A 23,121-nucleotide genomic window follows, 5' to 3' on the forward strand; every position below is an offset into this window, starting at 1 on the left:
GCTGATCTGCACCTCTGTGTGATGGTTTCAGTTGTCACTGACAGCCCTATTCTCCTCCTTTGGATGTGGAATGACCAAAGACATGCCTGTGACATGGGGATACAGCAAGACCGCTCTGCCCAGGATGTCTCCTTCATTCAACTCAAAATCTAGATGGAGAGCTCAGCTCCAAGCTCTGAGCTCTGGGGAGATTTCGGAGCAGAGTCGGAAAGGGAGGTGAATCATTAATGAAGCATCATTAACCATCATTCTTCCTATACTCTTGTCAGTACATTAGCACCAGCTGCCTGCAGTCCATTTTCCCCTTGCCACAGGGAGGAACCCCAGACTGAAGGTCATCTGCTGGTTGGGTTAGTTTGTTAGTACAGCTGGGGCTCCTGAGATGCTGCAACAAGAGCAGCAATTTGTGTCACTCTGTCCTGCCCCGTGCCCATCAGCTGTGCAGCAGCAAAGTTCCATCATGAGACACAAATTCTCCCTTTGATGTTGCTTTTGCTGCTCCTCAATTCAGAGCTGCTGCTGCTGCCAGAGCATTAAATGTTCCCTAAGTGGTGACTGTCTTCTGCTAATGCAGATTTGTTTCTTTTGTGTGTTAGCTTAATTGTGTTCTTGGTGTGTGTTTTCTGCCTTGTTCTGGATGCAAACAAGGGTACTTGGTCCAATTCTTTCATTCTTATAATACCAGGATTGGGAAACTGCCCTGGATCATCTCCTGAATCAGACAGGAGCATCTTGAAACAGTATTTACTTCTACCACTCTGCCTGGGAAACTCTTCCATGCTCTAGGGCACATGAAAGGCAGACTACTCTCCAGACTGGCTATACTTTACATCAAAAATTCAGGAGGCTGTTCTATTTATTCTCCCATCCTTCATCACACACCAATTCTTCCTGTTTTCTGGCTCATCAAAGCCATGAGAGAACATTCTATCACCAGACAGAGGCACGGGTAAAACCTATTGGGACACAAAATCTAATTGTCGATATTCAGTAAATTCACCTCAAAGTGAGTGACTGTCCCCTTGTAGATTGTCTTTGATTCCTGGTTTCAATCTCTTCCTTTCTCATAGGTGATGGTGGTTGAGACCATTCAAAAAAAGGTCTATCCAGGCATGAGAGAAACCAAATATTTCCCATTACTCACCAGCAACTGACCCATCTGTCCAAGAACTGGCACTGAAGTCTGTGTGGTGACATGGGGAGAGGTTAACATGTGAACTAGCAGGAAAACTTTGGAGTTTCCAGAGAACTCCCTTGGGGTTTGAATGAATCTTCTGGTTGGGAAATACTGGGATAAAGCATCCAGCACCTGTCAGCATGGACAGTGGGGGATGTGGGTGTATTCAGAGAAAGCTGAGGTGGTCAGTGATTGCATCTTTAGGTGAATGCTTAGCTTTTGCTGCCTTTTGATGAATCAGGGTGTCTTTTATGAGGCAAAATTAATGGAAGTTCTTCTCTTTTTACAGTGGCCCCATTACCCAGGAAATGAAATGTCATAAGGGGAATAAAGCTCATTAGTTTGGTGCCATAAATGGTTCTCCAAGGTGTCAGAAACCCTGTAGTTAACATAAACATAGACAGAGGCAATTACAAGCAAACACACATACAAAATCCACCTTTCCATCTAAAATCATGGTCTGCAACATGTCTCTTTGGCTGTTAACAGCTATGGTGACCTAGAGGTAAGGGACTTTTCATACCAGTCATGACACAAAATGAAGACAGAGGAAGGAGGGCAGCCAACCCAGGGTGAAAGTGAGGACACAAGGTAATATAGGGTATACAATATAGGGTATGTAATATAGTCCCCAAGGTACCAGCTAAGGGATTTTGTGATTTAACCACAGAACTACATCCGCTTTTGGAGCAATTTGAAGAAAACGCTGCCTTGTTGTGTTTTCTTCACACTGAAATACTCAATCAGATGGTTGCTGTTGGGTGGACATGTTGATACTCCTTAGGACAGGGCAGAAAAGTTCTAATTTTATAAGAGCTATCTCATATCTTCACCTTGCAATGGCTGAAAAAGTGGACATCTTGTCAAGTTTTCTAGTGAGTTCCATGAAATCCACAATCAGGTAATGTTCAAGAAGAGGATAAGGATAAGAAAAAGAGAAGATGGAAGGAGTGGGACAGCATCACAGACTCATATATTTGTACCAGACTGAGCAGTCTTTACTCTGAATTTCTGCTCTTAACCTTGAGCATTTACTCAGAATAGACCCAGAGATGAAGAATGAATTTTGTTTTGTAAAAACCAAAGCTTGCCTCCTTGTCTGTCTCTGTGGCAACTATGTCAAGAGTCAGCTGTGTTGATGCCACACTGTGAAAATAGTGAAGGAGGCAGAGATGTTCTGGCAAGGTCAGGCAGAAAGCCCAGAGTCCCACCCAGCATCCTGACTAGCAGAAGTCACATCAGCTACAGCACTCTGTGGATAACTAGCCCTATAGGAATGTCCCCCACAGAGAACTGGTAGTCAAAAAAGCAGCTTGAAGCATCTCTTCTGCACTGTTTTTAACAGGTATTTTCATGACTTTAGGTACTCCGTCTGTTCAAGCAATAACACAATCCACTCTGAATGCAAGGCTGACATCCTGCAGTAATGAGTTTCACAGGCTGATTACTTGTTGCATGATAAAGATAAGTTGCCAGCAGCTCACTCTGAGAAGCAATGGGGAAAAACAAACAAGAAAAAGTAGTGTTATTTGTTTTCCCAGAAAAGAGAGAGGGGGCAGTGAAGAAACTTGGTTCACAATCCTGTCTAGAGACTTACCCAGGAGGGAGAAAGGCATGGAAGTTTGTTAACTGACCTGGTGGGGCAGAGCATGCTCATGAAGGTTGTAACTTTGGAGGTTATGAATCCTCCAAAGGCCTCCAAAAAGTCTTGGGGAGTTTGTATTGTTGCTGATGCACAAAAGGTTTTTACCTAACATCTAACCCCTGCCTAAAGGAACCATGGACTTCAGTCACTTATGTCGACCTCTGGAGTAGTGTTATGATGTCATCAGTGTTACAATTTTACACAAAATTAGGTGTGCAATTGTGTGTTAAATGGTGGTAGTTAGCTTGGATTGCTCAACTAACGAAGCAGGCAGCATTAAAGCTGTCACATATGGACTGCTCCAGGGCACTGGCACTATAAGGCAGTCTGAAATCACTCCAACTTCACTGGGAAGAGAAGCACCCATTTTCCTTCTCTGGCATCCCCTCACTGGGACAGACCCCCTCACCCAGCCCCCAGCCCAGTAGTGCTCCTGCAATTTGCTCTGGAACTTATAAATCTGGCTCCCTGCCCAGGGAGTCCTCCCCAGGTGTCCCTGTAGGCTCAGACAGGTGGCAGAAGCTGCTGATGACCTCCAATGTGTGCCCAAGATTTGCTTAATTAAGAAAAGGCTCTCTAATAGCATTCACCACCATCTCCTGATGGCTCTGGGACCACTCAGGCTGTGGCAGCACAACCAGCCAGGCTTTTCTGTTATGTGACATCTTAAAGAGTGCAGTGGCAAATACATCATTTTATTTTCCAGCATTAAGGGACTCAGAATGGGACAGGCTCAGTCCAGCATGCAGTGTGGCCCTTGGGGAATTGGTCTGACCCCTCCTGCATGGCTTGGGGCAGAAGCACCAGCTGGTTGGTCACTGTGGTGCTGTCTAAGGTAATGTGGGTAAAATCTTATCCAGAAGTGTGAGGATTTGGCTCAAGGTCTTATGAGTGAATTTTCTGACCAATATCACTATCAAAACAGTTGATGGCTATATTAATTAGACCCGAGCAGGTGCTACTTTACCTTCTAAACTATAGTTATTTCAGGGAGGTAGTGCCTCATCTTGTTGATTATTCCCCAGTACTTAACTACAGTGGTTGGTAAGAAAGAACAAAATTGTTCTTGGCATTCAGGCTGCAATGATGACTACAGAATCAGGGAGAGGGCTGGGGGAGATTGCCCTCCTTCCTCCTCCCTTCTTTTGGACCACCTTCTTGTCCAATTTGCTGATCACAAATTCAGCCAAAACCTTCATCAAATATTGCCACCTTTTATTTTAAGCAAGGTCTGCAAGTCCCAGTTCCAAGCCAGCATCTGAGGAGGGCAGCAGGATCCCAGCAGGGAGGAGGTGACAGGAACACCAGTTTGGCCAGTTTGCCTGGCCAGCTGCCCAAGCAGGATGTGAATTTGGCCTGAGGCTGGGTCATGGACCCTGTTGTGGGGGCTCTGGGCTGACTCCAGGTGGAATGCTGAGTCCCTTAGCACCCATCAGCCTGTCTGCACACAGATGGATTTTGGCCCCTGTCCATGTCAATCTTCCCCTGCAGCCACCTCTATGGTATTTAAGTATTCTCCTGGTTCACCACTATGCAAATATTGAAATTAGCCTTTGTATGATTGTGGAGACAGTGACATTAGAGACTTTCTCAGATCATGTGCCTTCTCTGCTGACAGCATGAGCCATTAGGTTTATTTTTCAGTGAGGTAAAGAGTGGGCCCCAGTGTATGAAAAGTTCACAATTAAGTATTTGGTATCTGGAATATTTTTTTTCCTTAAGCTATTATCTGAATGCATTAAAAACACAAAATGTTGTGCTGTGAAAGAACGCAAAATGCAGCCTTCATAGGCCCAATTCTCAGAGACCAAGATTTTTAACTGAGCCTCACTAAAACCAGAAGAATTTAAAAGGGGCTACAAAGGGAGCCATAGCCCCACTAGCAGTTCCCATATGGCCTGAGACCCTGAGAGAAGGCAGCAGATCTCATACCCTGAAGTGAAAAAAAAAACTCCTTGGGCAGGGATCTAGCTGGTCTGGCCAAATGGCCTCAGGATAGTTATTTCTCCAAGGGAAGAGATATCTTTTTTATGTGAGTTACATTTCCACAAAATGCTGCATTTACATGTCATACTTGTGCCTCATTCAGACACTTTCTCCGAGAGCCTCACCTTACAGAGAGCTGCAGAACAACCAAAAACCTGTAATGAGCATGTATGTGCTTAAACAATAGCCATTTTGTCCCCAGAAAGTACTGCCATAAGAACATTGGACACAGCTGTTACCTTTTCTTAAACTACTGATGATTTCTTGCCCATGGTATGAATCCTTTGCAGCGTGGAGCAGAGCTAAGCCTGATTAGCCAGCCTCATCTTTTGCCAGTGGGGCTAATGGGATTTATTCTCCATTCTAACACACTGGTCTTTCATCCCCATTATTTTACATCTCACCTCGAGTTAACAAATGCTCCATCTTCAGAGCACATGGGGCATGGCCACAGGGCATCTGGCACTCTGGATACTATGTGCTCTGCCACACTGGATGGGCAGTGACAAAAATTATCCCTCTTCCCCCAGGTCCTTCCATCGTCCCACTGCAGCGAGCAGAGCCAACACTGGGCAACCCTCTAAAATGTTTATTTGGACCAGTGGCCGGGGATCCACATCTTACAGACACGATGAGAAAAGGTAAATGGCACCCGTGCAGATTGTCTCTTGTGGGTTTGAATATTTATGGGTGTGCCCCATGGCTTCTCCCCAGTGGTGGCACTGGACAAGTAGGAGGGATGCAAAGGATGTCCTCCCTGTGCCTCACAACCTGGCTGCTGCTCCCCCGGGCACAGGAGCAGCCCAGGAGTGCCAGGGTTACCGTGCCAAGCCTAAGCAGAGCAGAGGGGCAATACCAGAGCCATGGCCAAAAACTTCCTTGCTGTCAGGACATCAGCAGCACACCGTGACCATCTGTGATTTAGGTTTAAAAGCGCACTAATCCCCAGCCACAGGAATGCAGCCCCAACCCCTTTGAAGCCTTCATCTTTTTGCAGGTGTCCTGCCTCCAGCCATCAGCCACACTGTCCCCCATCCAGATCACTGCCCCACACAGCTGTTGCACATCTGAATGATGCATCCAGCTGCCAGAGGTGTTTTCTGGTTGTGCAGGACCACGTGTGAGGAGGAGCATGTGTGCAATACACTGCAGAGTAGCTGGAGGTTGTTCAGCTGCTTGAAAGTGAGCTGGTGGCTCACCAGCCCACTTGAGTGGTGTTGCTGGAGGGAACAGGCTGAAGGAGACAGAGGAATAAATGAGTTACTGGATCTCCCGGGGAGCAGAGAGATGTGCCAAAGAGAAGGAGAGGGAAGGAGAGGTTTGAAGTCCACAGACAAAAGCAGTGCTCAGTTGGGAATAAAAGAAATTAAATATCAGTGATGAAAGAATAATTGTCAGTAATGCTCAGACTCATCCTTCCAAAATCCCTCTCTTTTGTAGTAAGATTTGCTGGACAGCTTGTCTTGTCACAACAAGGACATATTTGCCTTTCTTTTCTTTCCTTTGCCCCTTCCCACATCTCCTTCTGTTCCTCTTGCAGCCACTATTAAACGTAAATCACTCAAGTGAAACAAAAACAGATATCAATGTATGTACAGTGCCAATTACCAAAACACACTCTTCAGTAATTCTAATGAGACATTACTGTTAGCACCTGCTTGGGAATATGCGCTCCTGATTCAGGCAGCAGAGCTGCCCTCAGGACCCTGAGATTCTTTGGAGAATTGGCCAATTCACTGAATGTTTCTGCAAAGGTTGCATAGGTGTTCAGCTCTTTGGATTATCTGATCCTAACCAGATATTTTGAAGACAAAAAGGCCAGCTTTGCAGCATGAACTTTCATTGGAGCTGGTTGTCTAAATGCCTCCTGTACTTCTGCCAGTCTCTTCTTCAACTGAATTTTCCCCAGGCTAATGTCCTTCCACATTAGAACACTGTCATGGTCCAAGGTTAGACACTTGGAGGAGATATTTACCCACACTTTGGGCTGGCTGGAAGCTCCTTATTAGCACAGCCTATGACTCTCACCATGGCTTGAAGACAGGCTCATCAACGTGGGCTGAGGGCTCACCAGAGTCTGGCCAGTATAAATCCAGGCAGAGCTCATCCCTGTTGTCTGCAGAAACAGGGAATAGGGAGCAGCATCTCTATGCCTACACACCAGCCATGGTAAATTCAGATATCTTGACAAACCTTCAGGTGGGTTTATTTCCCAAGAGGTTCTGTAGAGCTGCACAGAAGGACTTCTTAGTACCTTGTGAATGATTAATAAAATGCAGGAGGGAAAGGGAGGAAAAGAAGATGGAAATAAGAGAGTGCTGATGGCAGCCTGAGGACTGCAGAGGAGAGGTGTGAACACAGAGCAAGTGCTGTTAGAGGGAGAAGCTCATCCTCCAGTGTCTGGCAGTGATTTTAACACATGTAAGGTCACCAGTGCCATCATTATACCAAACAAGTGGTGCCTTTTAGAGAAATGACTCACCTTAAGTGACCCTTTCCCAGGAATTTTGTTCTTTATGCTTCAGACAGGAAGATTGTCATATGGATCAGCAAACCTGTCACCCAACATATGCTACAACCACAGACTTTTGAGGGGTTGCACCATAATATTAACTGGGCTGCAATGAGCCACTTGTTCTAAAGGAATCACCTCCTCCTGGCTGGAAGGTATCCCTCAGGCATCTCTTTTTGCAGGATCAGCACCCGGATATCTGTATTTCATTGTTGTTTTAGCCATTGACAATTCCCCAGCTGCCACTTTTTATGCTTTGGAAAACTAGTTGAGCCCTCATTCTTTCTCAGCTGTCAAAGAGGCTCTCCACACCATTGCAACCATTGAAAAACAAAGCACTGGTTTGGTTTGGTTTGGTTTGGTTTGGTTTGGTTTGGTTTGGTTTGGTTTGGTTTGGTTCTGCCCAGCCTGGTGAGGAAGAGGTGAGGAATTGAGTGAACAAATCTGTTAATATCTATAGGAATCTGCCTACAACCATCACTAAGTCTATTCTGAGGGCTCCAGTGGGATTTGACTTTTGCCATAGGTCTACTAGCAAAAACTGGTGTAGCCAAATATACCTGTAAAGAAAAATGTAAAGAAGGTGGCTTCTGAGCAGAAAAATCCCTGAACACAGGGAATTCTGCAGATAAGATATAGTAGTTTCTGACCATTGCATTTAAGGATTTCTGATATCAGTAAACACCTCACCATGAGGTAATTTGAGCGACATCTGCATAACAACTGTGGTATCAGAGAAGTGAATGTGAATTCAAAGTCATTCTGAATTATTCAGGCAGGCAGGCAGGCATCCCTGTCTGACAAGCCCCACGACTGTGGTGCCAGAGGAGGCAATGTCTCCCTCAGTGTCACACCATGGTCCGTTTGCAACGGGAGGGCTTTGAAGATAGGTATCTGTCTTTAATTGAAATAAATAAAGTAATTGCAGGTGCCTGTTATTCTAGCTTTCCCATGAGGACACTTAGCAGTCTTTACAGAGCTCTTAGTACAGCTCATTTTGGAGCAGGAGATACAGAAGGATCTGCTGACCACATTGCAGAGGGATCCTGCATGGCAGCAGTGCTGTGCATGACATGGAGACATGGAGAGGGAAACCTCTGCTCTGTCCTCAGCAGGCACAGTCACAGCTGAGAACTCCTCTCTGGCATTTCAGCCTGGGGAGAGCAGCCAGTCTTTATCTGAGCAACTTGGCAGAAACAACATGGACATTTAGCAGGGGAGAGCTTCAGTTTGGAAATAATCAAGGGTACAAAGACCTTTTGTCCTTGGGGGCTGGCTTCCTATTAAATGCTTTGCACAGGTCAGGGAGGCCCTGTGTTTTGACCTGGGGCTTCCTTAAAATCCAACAGCCCCCCTCGATGTCGTGCAGGAGTTATCACAGGTAATCACACGTGTTAGATGGAGTCATTTGATGAGCAGTGTCTGGGATGCAGCGACCTGGGCTTAAACACAGCACAGCAGGCAGCTGACTGTGGCTGTGCAGCTCTGGGATCCAAAATCAGCCAGCTAAGCATGGCATTATTCCAGCTGACTGAGCAGAGAGAGGCCCCTGAGCTGTGCCAAAAGTTCACAGGTACAAGAGCCCACCCTGACACAGCTGCACTCTCATGTGCAGGCACTGCTGCTGCCCAGTGAGGGAGTTTGTGTTTGCTCTTTGTGGCCAAATCCTGGGCAAAGCATATTGTGTTCCCCAAACCAGGGATCTAAGGGGTAAAAATGTGAAGTTTTGTAAGAGCAGACGTTCCCAGTATCACACAAAGAGAATTGGCAGCTCCCCAGTGCAGGTACAAGCATGAGGAGGAGGAGGAGGAAGAACAAGAGGAGGAGGAGGAGGAGGAAGGGCTGCTCAGCACTCTGTCCTGGGCTGTGGCAGGGCTGCTGGCATGGGCTGGCATGTGCCACACCACCACCCACCCCAGCAGGGTCACCAGGCTGACTCCTGGCAGGGATTCAGGGGAGAAGAGCCCTCAGTGAGGTGTACCAGGCTATCACTTGGCTGTTGTTCGGGACTTTGAATTACAAATATTTACAAGGGAGCAATGGAAGCAGTGCTCCAAGCCTGACCTCTGAGGCAGAGCTTTCTTTAGTTTTATTTCCTTTGGTAGGTAAGCTTGGAAGATGCCCCTTGCAGGTGGTGACCAGCCACCTTTGCCAAGTAGTTCATTTTCACTATACACCCTTCAGTCCATCCTTTTTTTACCTCTGATGGCATGTTCCTTGGATCCAGACCACATGGGAAACACTTGTAACCAATCTCAATTAGCTATTTGTTTTTAAATTGTCCATTTGTATCCCTTTTATGTCCAATGACATTAGTGAGTGATTGCACAGGGTCTGTTTTATGCCTACACATTGACATAAGTTATGCTGTGTGATCGTTTAATGTGCTGGAACTGCATGACAGTCTCTGCCTTCCTGTCTGCTTCCATTTGGGAGCAATGCAAATCCTAGTGGCAGCAGTTAAATACAGTTTGATAAATAATAATAGAAAAGTAACATTAGATTATTACTCTACATTACTTCTTTGAAGGCAATTGCATCTGCCAGTTTACAATATATTTTTTCTCCCAAACTGCAGAGAAAATCTTGACAGCCTGAATTACCATTTCATTTCCAACTAGGAAAACACTGACAAGCTTTAAAGGATGGTTTTGAAGAGGAACCATGGACACCTAAAGATGTAAACTACAGTTGGGTAAAAAAATCCTCAAGGGTTCTTAGGTACAGGAGATTATTTACTGCAGTACCATCTAAGCAAGATTTTTGCTATAAAACCCCACACCATATGTGCTTTTCCTGACTATGACTCATCATCTAAATAGAAATTCAATTCCAGTCTCAGGGACTCTATGATTAAACACATTTTTTGCTGTTGCTTCTACTGTGTTTATGTATGATTTTACATCTGTCTCATCTCTGTTTCTTTATCCTTAATAGTCAATGTAAGTTCTCTGGTTGACCTGATTCAGTGATTTTTTTTCCCCCCACGGGTGAGTGAAACTTGGTGGCTTCAGCTTAAAGGAGTGGTGGGTTTGCAGAGCCCAAAGTGACGTTGATGTTGCTCACCTGCCATTTTGCAGACAGTAGAAGAGGAACTTCTCCCACGTGTACTACTGTGTCCATGTTATGGTGGTGCCAGGGCTCAGAGGTGTGCGGTTCACATGCTTCGGGTGCTGCCTGGATGATTCAAAAGAACCATAACAGAAAACACAGGAGATTTTGACCAGCCTCAGGTCTGTAAGTACATTTTAAACCCACAAAGTTTGAGTGTGTTTGAAATGTACTCAAATATTTCCTTCTCCACCATTGTGTCCTCATGACCCATTGAATCATCAAAGGCTCGGAGATGAAAGAAGGACTTATGGTTAGAAAATGCAAAGGACTCTCTGCTGAATGGGGAATGGTTTGTTGTATCTTCTTTTTCCTTTCTTTTTCTTTCTTTTTTTTTTTTTTAATCCAAGAACAAATAGCTCTGGTGGATAATTCTCTGTGAGGGTTTTGCTGTAATGAGTAACTGGGCTTCCAAAATGCTGTTTTATGAATAAAGTAAATAAGCTCCCCATCACAAAACCCCACAGAAATCAATTGCAAAATCCCCATAGTGTTTCATGAGCTTTGAGTCACACTCAGGGCGGAAAATTGCCCAAACCAATAGCCTGTAGTAAATCAAAAGAGAGCATGGTCCTTTCAGATAATATTAATGATGACTTTCTTCAGGCTATTTCCTACATGTGATAACATAAGATCTGTTACCCTATTCAGCTGGAGAAAAGACACCTCATACACCTGAACATCTTCTAGTGGCCTAAGATGGCACTGGCAGGTCAAATGCACCACTGGGATAATTCTCCTGAGCCAAAGAGGCTGAACCAAAGAAGTATTTACTGAGCTGGCACAAGTGTCTAATGTTTGTATTTGCTGTAAGGGTTTTTTACCTTTTCAGAAATGGCTGTAATTTATCTTGGAGATGAATAAGTTTCCACCAGGTCAGAGTGAATCTGTTGAAAAAGGACGCCTGAGGACCTTTAAGCCTTTCTCTCCCATGAGATGGGTATGGAGGTGGAACTGCCCACCCTGTAGAGGCTGCATTGATATTTAAATATGAACTTTACATAAGAATGTATTATTTTCAACCTCAGAAATATTTACCAAAAAATCAGGGATCACGACCTGCTGGACAAAAGGAAAACAGTCACAGCCCTGAAAGCTGGAGAAGACCGGGCCATACTGCTGGGGCTGGCCATGATGGTGTGCTCTATCATGATGTACTTCCTGCTGGGAATCACGCTGCTACGCTCCTACATGCAAAGGTAATTTCATGGCTGTCCCTGCTCTCACACCCTCTGCTCCAGTTGACTTCATGTGGTTTAATCTTTGGACTCTTTTTATTAAAGTTTTATAATTGTTCATTTGGACGACACAGGTCTAGATCTGCATTTCCTTGCCCCAGTATAAATTAGGCACAGCCACAGTGAAAGCAGTTCTGGTAATGCTGGAATGAAGTGAGAGAAGAAGTAGATCCCTGTTTGACGAAATCTCGACCCACAGGCTATAGACTTGGCACAGTTTAACACCAGCATAATATCCATATCAGCTGGCCTGCAATCTGCTGAACCTTATAAGCTTCTCAGGGGCTGTTGCTGAAAAGCCCAGACTCAGGACAAAAGAGCAAAAATTATTTTGCAACTTTGAGAAACGATATGCTTCCAAATGAAGGATGGAGAATTAATTTGGGAAAGAAATCAAGCTCTTCGTAGCATGTAGTTTTCCATGTCAGTTATTGCTTTCATTTTAACAAGTGAAATCCTCATGAAAGATAGTAATTTGCTGAAAGCCAAAGACCATCTTTCATCATTCCTGCACTGCACTTAATTTTTCTGCAGTTTTCTCTGGCTTCCTCCTCTGTCACCAAGCAGAGAGTTTGGACTGTGATTCATTAACAACATTTGCAATCAGTTTTCAAGCATCAGTCCTATTTAAAATCCAGCTCAGACTCCAGTAAGACTGTGATGGGGTTTTTTTTCTGCTCTGATTGGTGGAGTTAAGAGAATAAAAAATGTGTAACTGGGGATCAAAGCATTATTCTGCCATGGCCCAAACCACACTAAGGCAGGGGCACATACCTGGAATATTTTGGGTTAAACACCTCAGGCTGCTCCTTAGGCGGGTGCAAGAAATGCCTACAGATAACTGGTGTGAACATCCTCAATTATACTGATGCACCTGCATGAGAGTATTCCCTCTTGACCCTGCAGTGATAAGGAACACAGTTGAGGATGAGTTGTACTGATTTGCAGCATCTTATTTATGTGATAAAGTTATTTTTTCCTCTTTAAATCAAGGCAAAATTTAGATTTTGAAAACTGAGATCAAGACCTGTTAGGTATCCAAGGGCATTTGCTATTCCAAATTGCTCTCCCAGATCTTTCAGCAATATCAGGATAAATTGCAGAGGCTGCTAAGGTCAAAATCGCTCACGTGGAAAGAGTTGATTTATATTATATGATATGTGAAAAAAAATGCCAGAAGATATCAAAACACCTCCAAAATATCAACTATTCCATCTTCACAAGTCTGTGGTAGGTAGGTGCTACGTTATTACCCCCCTGCATGAATAAAACAGCAGCCAGAAAATTGAAAGTGAGGAGAAGACAGCCCAGGAGCCTTTGCTGTCACTTTTTTCCATACAGATCTCCTCAGGGGTTATTTTCCTTAACAGCAATACCCCTCCAACAAATACTGCCTGGGAGGGGGGAAAAAACCCTTTCATTCAATTCCCACTGCCCCACCCCCCAGAAAACATAACATAATTTAATATAAATGTAAAATGGAATATGCAAGCAGAATTACTGTCAAAGTAAAACAGCAATAGAATTAGAAATCTTTGATATCACTTACTATGTAAAGCCTCTTATAGGGTTTTTTTGAGGGGCAAGCAGACCCTCATCCCCTTCATGGTAGGGCAAGACAGTCAGTTTGGGGGTGAGCTGGTGGGCTGAGCACACAAAGAGCTTTTTGCAGAGCCCTCAGTGTGCCCTTTCCCCAAGGGAAACACAGCTGTAGATTTTTAAATGCATGCCAGCAAACATTGCTAGTACACCGCCAGGCTCCATCGTTCCAGTTTTAGCCTCTGGTGAATTGGAGATGAGATGAAATCCTCCAGAAAAGTTACAACCGCTGACTTAACCTACAGAACACTGAGCAAGCTGCCACTAGGAAAGCTTTCCTATAGGCAGAGCTGTGTGAGGCACCACTTGAGGGTTCCTATGTCTTCATGTACATGAGAATCCATACCCTGCTAATTCAAAATTGTCCTCTCAACCTTCACTTTAAATTGGCCTGGATTTTGAGTTAACTCTCAAGCCTTAGCTCAGGGTGTCCTGTCAGGCAGTACCATGTGTGTTGTACTCTCTCCAGCACAGGCTGCTCAGTTTTCTTCTCTGTCTGCTGACACCCTTTTAAATATATACCTTCTCCGGGGTCAAAGTCCCAGTTCACTTTCCATTTATACACAGACATAAGTGAATAGGGTAATTTTGTGCCAAAGGCTAAAGTTTGGGTACTACAGAATAAAACACTTCATGTGATGAGTGATGTGAGACATCCCAGGCTTTGCTGCAACACAGCCTCTCCTACAAGATGCTCCAGGTATATCTCTGATGGGAAGACTGAGATGGCTTTAGTGCTTATTTGCCTATTCTTGCCTCGCTCTAATGTCTCCTTTTTTCCTGCTCAGTGTCTGGACAGAAGAGACTCAGTGCTCACTTCTCAATGCATCCATCACAGAAACCTTTAACTGCTCATTTAACTGCGGTCCAGAGTGCTGGAAAATCTCTCAGTACCCCTGCCTGCAGGTGTATGTTAATCTCACCTCTTCTGGCCAGAAGCTTCTACTCTACCACACCGAGGAAACAATGAAAATTAATTCTGAGGTAGGAGCACAGAATCAAATTTGTTCCTAAATGGGTTTCTGGAGGGCTTCTCATCTCATTACATCCATTCCTCACTTTAAAGCAATATAGCACTTCCAGCTGCTGCTTCACTGATAAATACAGAGCAGAGAAAGCAGAAATCAGTGCAAAAACCCAGTTCACATGTCTGGAGAGGGGCAACCACCTCCATCCACTCCTATGGGGTGCTGTGCCCAGAGGCTGGAGCCTCCCTCATTCTTTCCAAGAGCTCTACAGGAGCAAGGGATCACCGAGCACTTGTCACATTGATATTCTCATGGAACTGTGGACAAGACACTTCCCACCCAGGAATGGCTCCCCATGACAGTGAACACCCCTAGAAATGTGCAGGGAGCATCCACGTGACAGTGAGAATGGAAATGGCCATTGTGCTGGGCCAGGCAAGGTGGCAGGGGGAGACAAGAGCCCATCTCCATCTCTGGTGACAAACTCTGTGCCGAAGAGCTCCACTGATGGCAGCTGTGCTGCTGGGCTCCAGTCACTGCATTTGCCCTGCAAAGATCCTGAAAGTTTGCTGAGTGGGGAGTGCTGCAAGATAAAAGCAGCAGCATAAATATAAAAGGCCTGGCTTTGGGACGTGAATAAGATAAGGAGTTACCCCATCTTTACAGCACAGCTTCCCTGATTCCGTACACTGGACTAATGGAATTATTTTGAGCAAGTCTGAAGAATTCCCCTCTCTGCTTCTGCAAGTACAAAGTGCTGTGTAGCTCCAGCCAGGTGGGATGGAGAGAGCTCGTGTGTGATGGGGAGGTGGTGAGGAGAGGCACAGAAGGGGCTCCCCCAGCAGTGGCAGCACAGCTGTGTGCCTGACCCAGGGCCATGCATTGCTCCCTCTTCAGGGCAGCTCCAGCTCCTTCCACAGAACAGGGAACAGGGAAATGTCTCTCTCCCCACTTTCCTTTCTTCATATTGACAGCACCTCTGTCCCTCAGAGTACAAACTGGAATGAGCTGGGACACAGTGGAATCATTAGACTTACAGGCACCAGGTTTTCTTTAACTACTTGGTTATCCAAGGTCACTGAACCCCAAACTTGGCAAAGCACGCCCCAGAACAGCAGATCCCCGGATCAGGCTGCTGACAACGTAACCTATTGTGTTTCTATTTATAGCAGCTGTTCAGTAGAACAAATTACTTCTGCATATTAAGATGAAGTGATATTAAAATTAGTCAAAGCATGGCATGGTTGCACAAGGCTGCCTATTCTGCTGCATAATTAACTCTCGTGGCTGAGAGATGGAGTCCTCTGGATCTGAAGTGTGAAATGAAGAAGAGTTCCCCCTTTTTCCCCTCTGCTCTGGCATCCACTGTCCACGAAGCCTGAGGCAGGACAGACCCCACTTCCTGCTGGGGCACAAGCAAAATCATGATGTTCACACCTTAGTTTGATTACAAGAAATCAGATAAATCTCTATGCTCCCATGATTCAAATAAATCGAGAGATTCAGCATAAATTTCCACATTCTGTTATTGATCATTTTTGTTTTCTGAAGTGCACTTTGAAATTCTCCCAGATGCCACCTCTTCTTAATTTAGTGTAGGCACAGTTAATACTTCTCCAGCCCAAGGTTGTTTTACAGGTTAAGCTCTGCTCTCAGGAGGATTCCTAGGTTTTCCTGACATGCTGCTGGCTGTGTGACCTGAATAAAAAAGCAGTTCTGAGTGGAAGTTTGCAATGTCTATAAATTACCTGTCTTCTTGCTCATGGCTCAGATCAGCAGAGTTTCCAAGCTCAAATCAGCACAGTCAGTCTCAGCACTCCAGGTGTGCTTTCCCTCTTCCCTGGCCAGAGAGTATCCCCATGCAGCAGGAAAGCAGTCCTGAGCAGTGCTGGGTGGTGATGCTCCAGCTGGGTGCTAAGTTGTGTCTCTCCATCTACTCAGAGCTGTGTTCCCTGTCTTTACCCTTGCCAAAAAAAAAAAAAAAGGAAAAGAAAACCCTGTGCCTGGCTCACTGAGCTCTGCCATTACTGTGGACAACACTGGTTCTGACACTCCAAGGCCAACACCAGTGACTTTCAAAAGTTGAGCACCCCTCCACCAACCTCTCTGCTTTGATGAGCACCCACACACAGAGACAGAGCAGCATCAGCACGGACAGAGCAAAATCCACTTTGATTTTAAATAATGGTTTATCCAAGAGAATTGCTGTCTAACCTGGCTGTCAGCTCAGAAGGTGGAATAAGAGTAGGCACAATTTATACTGAGATCTGCAGCATGCTGCTGCCAGTCTCTGGTGGGAATCAGTGGGAAGTCAGTGGATATCTGTCAAGCTGCTTGAGTCTTTCCAAGACAAGCACATAAGATTTTTTTCTGGTTTTTCATTCCTCTCCCTGTGCCTACTTTATCTCTAGCCTTTAGAACAAGCCTAGCCCCTTGTCAATACTACAGACTAAACAGTTTAAATGCTTCCCTGGCTGCACTTTCCTTCCTCAGCTGCCAAAGGCTCTAACAGCCTCTGCAAGAGGTAAATCAGCCATGGAGCTAGGCTGTCACTGTGAGGAAGGGCTGTGGTAGTTAAAGCAATTAGAGAGGCCCCATTTTGATCTCATATTATGTAATTTTGACTCTCTTCATGTCATTGGAGCTACTGCTGATTTCTATCAGTTCTCCATTAGTAGATAGCAAGAAGAATTTAATCACCAAAATCAGTTGTAACTGCCTGAGACTCAGAAATTATCTGGATTCTCGGGGTTTCTCACTGAAGACTCAGGTATTTATAAGCCAGGAAAGAGTTTGCCTGGTGCAGGGAGGGGAAGCAGAGATGCTCAGCTGTGGATTCCAGTAGACCCATTTTAAAGCTGCAACTGGAGAATTCCATCTGGAGGAATCAATTCGGGCCCACACGGACACAGAACTCTTTCTTCAACCCTTCTCCAAACTTGTTGCACTTTCCAAAGGAGGTGTAAATTGACATCTGACACTTTCTCACAAAGATTGCCACAGCACATCCTGCCCGAGTTTCCAGGCTCAGCTTGGACACCACTCCCAGCCACAGACATATGATGAGAGTTGTGTATTTCACTGCCCAGCCTGAACTGGGGACTTTTCTGGCAGTAGCCTTTTAAGTGTATCTTCACTGATTTAAGGGAAATTGCCTCCAGCTCGCCTGGAGAAGTTGTGTGATCTCCATCCTTGGAGATATTCATAACTTGACTGAACAAGTGCCTGAGCAGCTCTGCACTGAGCAGGGCACTGGACTGGATGCATCCAGAGGTAGTTCAGGCAGGATACCTACCCAATCCTTTATTTTAGGAAAGCAGAGATTAAAACATTTATGACAACTTCTATTTGAAACTGGTAGATCTGGTAGATCCTTCTTGTGTTCAAATTGCAAGGAACACAGGAACCACCTTCCTCATGCTGTATCACAGAATCTTCACCTGAGGCAGAGCACCAGATTTTGTTTACTTGCAGATTTCCAAGTGCTTGACAATGAAGAAGTACCAAAAACAAGCATAGATTTAAACATCTACATCCACAGGTACAGCATAATAGTTGTTCCTTACCAGGCATTGGAGAAGACTATTGAAAATTTAAACTATGGATAACAAAGGAAACATCAATACATCCTGTTATTGAGTCTTCCTACTTGTTTGCCAAACACCTATAAAGCACACCCTGTGCTATCCCTGGGATCTCACTGGGAAAGCTGAGATGTTGAAGGTGGCCAGGAGTGCCCCACAACCAAAATTTAATGTCCTTGTGCTGAGGACTTTCTCAAAGCTAAGACCAAGATGTTTCCAGGATCCCAGGAGAACCAGAGTGAGGCAGTGAGCACACAGAGTAAAGGGCACACACACCTTGGAGAGCACCTGGGAGACCACAGCCTGGAGACAGAGCACAAGGATTCTGGATGAGAGTCAAAATAAAACAACTTCCCGTTCACAGGTGCCCTTCACAGTTTCATGCTCCCAGGCCCTCTGTCACAGCAACCCAAAACAGCTGGTGGCTCTGTGCCAGCAGGAGTAGGAGGAACAGCTCAAGTTCTGCTTCAGGTCCCCTCTGAAAACACTTGGACAATTCTTAGACTCCTTGCACTCTTGGGATATTTCTGCAAACTTAAAGCCCAGGAATCTTTCATCCTTTTGGCTTCTACATTATCTTCTGTTTTCTGTCAATGGGAAGTTGTATATTGATAAAAGTGACCAAGTTCTCATTTAATCACCTCATTGAGAATACTTCATAGGAAGTTCAGAAACAGAAATGAATAGCAAAAAAATTACAAGAAAAAAAAAAACAAATTCCCCCAAAAAACCACAACACAAATAGATTTGAACTGGAAATATTGCTCTTATGAAACTGATAGCAGATAATTTATTAAGGGAAAATGACAAATACTTCACTGAGAAATTTCCCCTACTAAGCAGATTATGATCTATTAAAGACTCATGGGCACTGGAAGAGGGCTCGTGACTTTGGACATTTAAGACAAATTTGGTCAGAGTACAAGAGAATATCCTATAGAGAGCAGGCACGCACCAGCAGCAAGATGGATGAGATATTAATGCTGTGATATTTTTCATCTCTAATTTCTAGAGCTCTATGAAATATTCATTATGGCAGTGTGGCCACGTTCCACCATTAACGCTCCAGTCTGCTAACGACAGACAATCCCTCTGCCATGCTCTCTGCAATCATATTCTGTGTTAATAACTTGCCAATGAATCAATCAAAGCCTGTTATGAGGTTAATTCTTTGATCATAATTAGAACTAGAGATTTGTTGCAGTATGTTAAAAAAAGAAGTCACAGCACGTCACAAAGAAGAACAGAGGGACATTCATAAAGCATGTACATTAAAACAGTAATAATCAAGACCCATGGGACACATTATTTTAATCAAGACATCTTTTTTCCTTTGCAAAACTCACTTTCTCATTAGATTATCTGGGGTTACTTTAGGTTCTCACCAGGACAAGTAGCCTGCTGGGTCCTCCCCCCAGCATGTCCAATGAGAAGTCAAGCAGCAGATTTCCATTCCTCCCAAAGCAGTTAATCAAAATCCTGTGCAGGTGTAGAAAACTTTCAAATTTGGTGGGGTGTAAGTGCATAGAAGAGAGAAGGAAGTGGAACACCCTGGACTGCTCCCATCAATCATCTTCCAGACCAGCAGGAGCAACAGCAAGTTCAGGGGTTTCTGCTCTAGGTCAAAAGTTGTCCAGATGTGGCCTCAATCCTTGTGTCTGCCTACCACCTCTCCTGCCCACCCACACCAGCTCTTGGCAGGGAGTGCTCAGCACAGCCCAGGACTACTGTCCTACCTTTCCCATGGACTATCTTCAATGCATGGACTCCATAAGGCAGGTTTTAAATAACTTGCCCTTAGTGTTCTCTGGAAATCTGGGTTGCAACTGTGCTAGACAGAGCCGCCCTCAAATCTTATTTCCTTTGGGACTAAAACTGACATTCCAGGAACATCTTCAGAGAGAAGTGGATGTTGGACTTATGTTGGGGTCAAAAGCAAAAGCATTACTGAGAGCCACCCTGGCAGCCAGGTTGATCTTCAGCTAGAGGCTGAATGAAAGTCCTCTGGGCTGTCAGCAGGAAAACCTAGACTACTTATTTGTCTCTAACTAAGGCATTAGAATATTTGTATAAAGGTCTCTTCTCATGCTTCTCCCCTCTGAGTGAACTCCTGTGCCCACTGTGATCATTTTGATCCAAGCCAAGTGAGATCCTAAACTACCAGATTTGTATTTACAGAAAGTCAATTACCCATCTAACTGCGAGCATATGTGTGCCACTTAAGATGAAGAGGTACTTCATCAGTTCTATTTTTGCATGTGTAAATTAGCAGTAATAATATATTCACCTATCTCACAAGGCACTATGCAGATTAAAGCATTAATGTTTGAACAGCACTTGGAGGTTCTCCAATGGGAAATTCTGTAGATGTTCAAAATATTGGGTTTTGCTGTGATAAATTTATTATTAGCGTAATAGTATTCCACTCTCGTTATGAAAAGCATAATCATTTAGAGATTTCCCCACTTGCCACCTGAAAACAGACACTGCAACAGGTTTGGAGACGTTTTTCTCCCTCTGATTTCTCCCCAGTGTTCGTACATCCCCAAGTGCGGCAAGAATTACGAAGAGTCCATGTCACTGGTGAACGTTGTGATGGAAAACTTCAGGAAGTACCAACGCTTCTCCTGCTTCTACGACCCCGAGGGCGTTCAGAAGAACGTGATCCTAACCAAACTGTACAGCTCCAACGTGCTGTTCCACTCCCTGTTCTGGCCCACCTGCATGATGATCGGTGGGGTCGCCATCGTCGCCATGGTAAAGCTGACTCAATACCTTTCCCTGCTCTGTGAGAGGATCCAAAGGATCAGCAGATAGGAAAGGAGACTCCTCTGAAATCTAATTACAGCGAAAATACTGTTCTTCTCATTCTTCACCAAAGAACCTTAAGTTTGTAATGTGCAAGTCTGGTATAAGTTCCTTACTATATTCTTCTACGTAGAGCAATAATGCAAAAGCTGTTCTATATGCAAATATGATGTTATTATTATGCAGACAACTGAAGTTACTGTTTTGTGTTGACGGTCTCTATGATCTTCTTTTATGCTGGGATTAGTACTTTCTTTTTCTACAGCCAAGATAGGGCTCAGTGTGACCATTGGCCAGGCTTTAGTCAATTGATGTTTTCAGTGTAAAAGATTCTGGGGAAATTCACTGCTGGACAAAGGGCAGCCAACCACTTGTGCATCACTGAGGTCTCACACCTGGCTCAGTCCATTCAATGGATTTGTGGTTTTGGATTTTTAATGTTGGCTGCAGGGGTGAGGGGAAAAACATTGATTAGGGGTTTTTTATGGTAAGATGGCACAAAAAGGATGAATTTTGAGGTCTGGATAAGCCTACAGTATTGTCAGCCCCAGTAGGTTTTGGTGATGCTTTCTGTTTGCTCCCTCAGTTCAGAAGTCAATTGTACCCTATGGTGTTTATAAGGTCTTTTGGAAAACATTTTGGAGTTTTACTTTGTGTAGTGCTAAAATTTTCTTCTGTCTTGCCAACATAACTTTTGTCACTTGCAGAAGCTGTAGCCAAAAAGCAAAAAACACCTTGTTCCATTTTGTATTCTAGTCTGAGCCCTATTGATGGAGGTGGGACCAGAACTCCTTATGTAAAGGTTTATTATTCATTTGTCTTGTATTTGCTACCATATCACTGTAAAGAAAAAAATAACACTATCAGCTATTTTTTCATTTTTTACTTCCAACAATTTTAGATTTTTTTACTTGATATATATACAGATATATATATATATATATATACAAAGAAAAAGCTATATTATATCTAGTTGTGTATTGAAACTTGTTTAGGGGGTTTTTTCTTTGTTTTTACCCACTGGAAAATGAACAGTACAACTCATGTATTTGTAACCTTCATCCTTGGATAATATCATAACGTGGAGAAGCAGCACTGCAGGATCTTATCCAATATTCATGATGTTGTTTCAGTCAAAGGTCTCTGTTGCTATGACATGGGAAATGACAAAAATCTCATCCAATTCTATGGCTCTATTAACTGAATTGTTAGATAATCATCATAACACATTTGGAAATCTCTCCTGACCTTAACTCACTATGCAGTGCTGGCTGACATGAATTATGATTTACAAGACCCAGGTGCAATGATTTATTGGAAAAACTGAGAATCTGGCTAAATTGTTGTCCTATCTGTCAGATATTTACCACAGTATACTTGCCAGTTTAATTTCATACACACTGTAGTCACAATTTCTGCATAATTTATTTTTATTCCCCTATAGAAAACATTCCTTCTTATGTTTTAAAGACACCTCTCCCAGTTCTTCATGTTGCATCCAGCCCTGAAGAACAAATACAAGGCACATCCTGGAAGCAATCCTGTAAACTCATTATCCAATATCTCAAAGAAACCATATACAGGCCTACTCAAACCAAGAAAATAACATTTTTCCCTCCAAAAAGACTGCAAATCAAGTATTCTGCCTAGTTAATCTATATATATATATGAGTACCTTTCCTCAACACAGCATTAAAAATTTCAAGATGTTGCAAAACAAGTCATGCAAGTGTAATGTGAGCTGTAAAAAAAAAAAAAAAAAAAAAAAAAAGTTCTCAGCAGTGAAAATAAACCTGAAACCTGCAATCTTGTAATCAGTAGTATAATTTTCCTTAGGTAATTAAATTCCTGGAGGGTGGGGGGATAATGAAGGTTCCAAAAATATGTAATAAAAATATTCAATTAAATCTTCCATATTTCAGTACTTTCTGCCTTCAGATCTGGCTCGTTTCATCAAACTACTTTGTGTAGCTTCCATTACCAGTGTGAGAGGAGTGCTGGTGCACCAGGGAATTCATAAATGTTACTGGAAAACACTCCATTTTGATCGATATGTTGGAATTGCAGAAGCTGGTGCTGGGAGATCTGGGAATCTCAGCATCAGTGGGACTGGACTGTGCTGCCAACCACAATTCCCAAATCAGGAATGCTGCACAGCCCCAGCAGCACAGAGCTCTGGTGTGGTGGCTTTTCCACACCAACACCAACACTTGTGCTGGCCATTTACACAATGATTTACGTGCCTTGTGACATTTTTGGGGCCTTTGTTTGTGTATTTTCTCTCAGTGACAGGGAAGCTGATTGTTCTTGACATTTACACATCAAACGCTGCTTTCAACATATTGTACCATAAACCATTTCACCAGAGCTCCTGTGGGTGAAACATCTTGCTGCTGTTGTAAGCTATAATCATTTTGTTGACATTAAGGGAGAGATCTGTGGGATAGGAAAACAACTTGAGTAATTGGATGGAGTGAGGTAAAACAATAATTT

General features: G+C 43.9%; 1 protein-coding gene across 2 annotated transcripts in view; it reads left to right on the plus strand.

The window, feature by feature from the left end:
- The window catches only part of LOC134047795 (calcium-activated potassium channel subunit beta-2), a 45,340-nt gene extending 24,703 nt beyond the window's left edge, over positions 1–20,637 (plus strand). For both annotated transcript variants that reach the window (XM_062499202.1, XM_062499203.1), the window contains exons 2-5: positions 5,339–5,449; positions 11,460–11,630; positions 14,057–14,252; positions 20,353–20,637. In XM_062499202.1, coding sequence (XP_062355186.1) covers positions 5,339–5,449; positions 11,460–11,630; positions 14,057–14,252; positions 20,353–20,637 — 763 coding nt within the window. The remainder of the gene's footprint in view (positions 1–5,338; positions 5,450–11,459; positions 11,631–14,056; positions 14,253–20,352) is intronic.
- The last annotated feature ends 2,484 nt before the right edge of the window (positions 20,638–23,121 follow it).

This window comes from Cinclus cinclus, chromosome 10 (genome assembly GCF_963662255.1).
Source record: "Cinclus cinclus chromosome 10, bCinCin1.1, whole genome shotgun sequence".
Lineage (NCBI taxonomy): Eukaryota > Metazoa > Chordata > Aves > Passeriformes > Cinclidae > Cinclus > Cinclus cinclus.